The sequence below is a fragment of the Cyprinodon variegatus genome, unplaced genomic scaffold, assembly GCF_000732505.1.
Source record: "Cyprinodon variegatus isolate N-32 unplaced genomic scaffold, C_variegatus-1.0 Scaffold316, whole genome shotgun sequence".
NCBI classification, from domain to species: domain Eukaryota; kingdom Metazoa; phylum Chordata; class Actinopteri; order Cyprinodontiformes; family Cyprinodontidae; genus Cyprinodon; species Cyprinodon variegatus.
The window spans coordinates 762,623-764,458 of NW_015150769.1; the positions used below are offsets into that span (position 1 = coordinate 762,623).

The 1,836-nt window shown below is 42.2% G+C and overlaps 1 protein-coding gene across 6 annotated transcripts in view; it reads left to right on the forward strand.

Moving 5' to 3' along the window:
- LOC107090931 (microtubule-associated protein tau-like) overlaps positions 1–984 on the forward strand; it is a 51,012-nt gene extending 50,028 nt beyond the window's left edge. For all 6 annotated transcript variants that reach the window (XM_015384578.1, XM_015384580.1, XM_015384584.1 and 3 more), the window contains one exon: positions 160–984. In XM_015384578.1, the coding sequence (XP_015240064.1) occupies positions 160–357 (198 nt within the window). In that variant the 3' untranslated portion in view covers positions 358–984. The remainder of the gene's footprint in view (positions 1–159) is intronic.
- Positions 985–1,836: the final 852 nt, after the last annotated feature.

Here is a 1,836-nt window from a genome sequence, read left to right on the forward strand (position 1 = left end):
CTCCAAAGCATGATGCTACCACCACCATGTTCCATAGTAGGAATGTCATTTTGAGAAAATGTGTGTCCATCATTTAAAATCAGAATAAAATGGAACAAAGTTTGGAGTTTAAGGCTCTAAATCCGCAGCAGGAGATTTATGTCCACATTTTTTCTGCAGATTGAGAGCCACAAGCTGAGCTTCCGTGAGACGGCCAAGGCTCGCACCGACCACGGCGCTGAGATCATCTCTCTGGAAGACTCGCCCCGGCAGCTCAGCACCGTGTCCTCCTCCGGCAGCATCAACATGACCGACTCCCCGCAGCTCTCCACGCTGGCCGACCAGGTGTCCGCCTCTCTGGCCCAGCAAGGCTTGTGAACGCGCCCCGCCCTTCCTGCACCACTAGAGGAGTCCTCCTTACTTTCACTGGACTTTTTTTTAAGCTACCCATCACTGTTTATCCTCCACTAACCTTTTAACTTTACTGAGGCGTAACTTTTAGAGAACAGGTAGGCCAGAGTGCAGCGGTTTCTCTCTGTGGTCTTCTTGCAAATATTTAAACCTTTTGTAGTAAATATTTAGGATTTAATGCACCCAGTCGAGCAGAAATTTCCCAGTGAATCTGAGTGAATTCTTTCAACTCATCCTGATAAAAAAACGGCCTGATTTCCTTTCAGACTGTAAATCCTGACAGATTCACCTTTGTTTTGTTTCTCTGACCCCCGTTTGATTTAAAGGAACAGTGACAGAATCTCATGAAGGTTTGGGAGGAAATGTCAGAAGAATAGTAGCATCTTTGTCTCTGCAGAAAAAAAACCCTCACTGCTTTCTTTGCTTGGCGTCCAGACGTGTGCTGCTCCTCAGAGGAGGGAGGAGACTCTGGTTGATGGTGGAGAAAATAGGAGCACCGAGGAGCTGAAGGAGGCGAAACAAAAGAAACCTGATGAGAAATGTTTAGATAAAGTCGAAGGAATCGAACCGCCTGCGTATTTTAGCTGGTTTGCTTAAAGCTTAATGTTGGGAAACGTCCGTCAGTTAAAATGGGATCTAAATGAGGCGGACGCCATCAGGATTTAGGCCCGTCCTCCTCGCTGCTCCTATTTTCAACACGCCACCTTCAGCACCGGCGGTCGGAGAGTTTTCTATGGTATTCTCTGCATTTATGACATGTATTTGATATGAACAGACATTTGTATTGTGCCTGCTACTGTCAGTGTTTTTCTTTTTTACTGCTCCTATTGTACATGTGCTAAAGCTTGATTTATGGGGGAGGGGGGGCAATTCATCACCTGTCTGCAGTATTTAAAGCGATCAATCAGAATAACACTAACTAGAAAAGCTTCACTGGCAGTTAATCTAAGGATGAAATAGTTAAATGAAGCAGTTGTTGAAAGGATGGAGGGGTTTATGTTCACTGAATCCTTTAAGGAGGCAAAAAAAGCAACAAGTTCACCTCCGGAGGCACTTTAACCACGCTGCTGCACGCCGTCAGACCCATAAAAACTGAACCTTTATCTTCAGTGAAAATACTTCACGTTTAAACTGCTGGTTTCATGCGTCCAAATGGATCAAATCTTTTAAAACGAAACGCATACACTGGATTTCAGTCATTTTTTCTTAAAATAAGTGCATTTGTTCTTGGATTGAGAAGCTAAAAGAGACATTTTGCCAATAAAATAAGAATTTCCATCTAAAATAAGAAAATACAATTTGCATAATACCCAATTATCTTATTTTAAGAGTAAAAATACTCATTCCATTGGCAAACTTTCATTTACCTACTTAAATTAAGGGTAAATACACTTAATTTAAGACATTTTTACTTATTTATAGATCATTTTTCAAGTTCACAGGGTT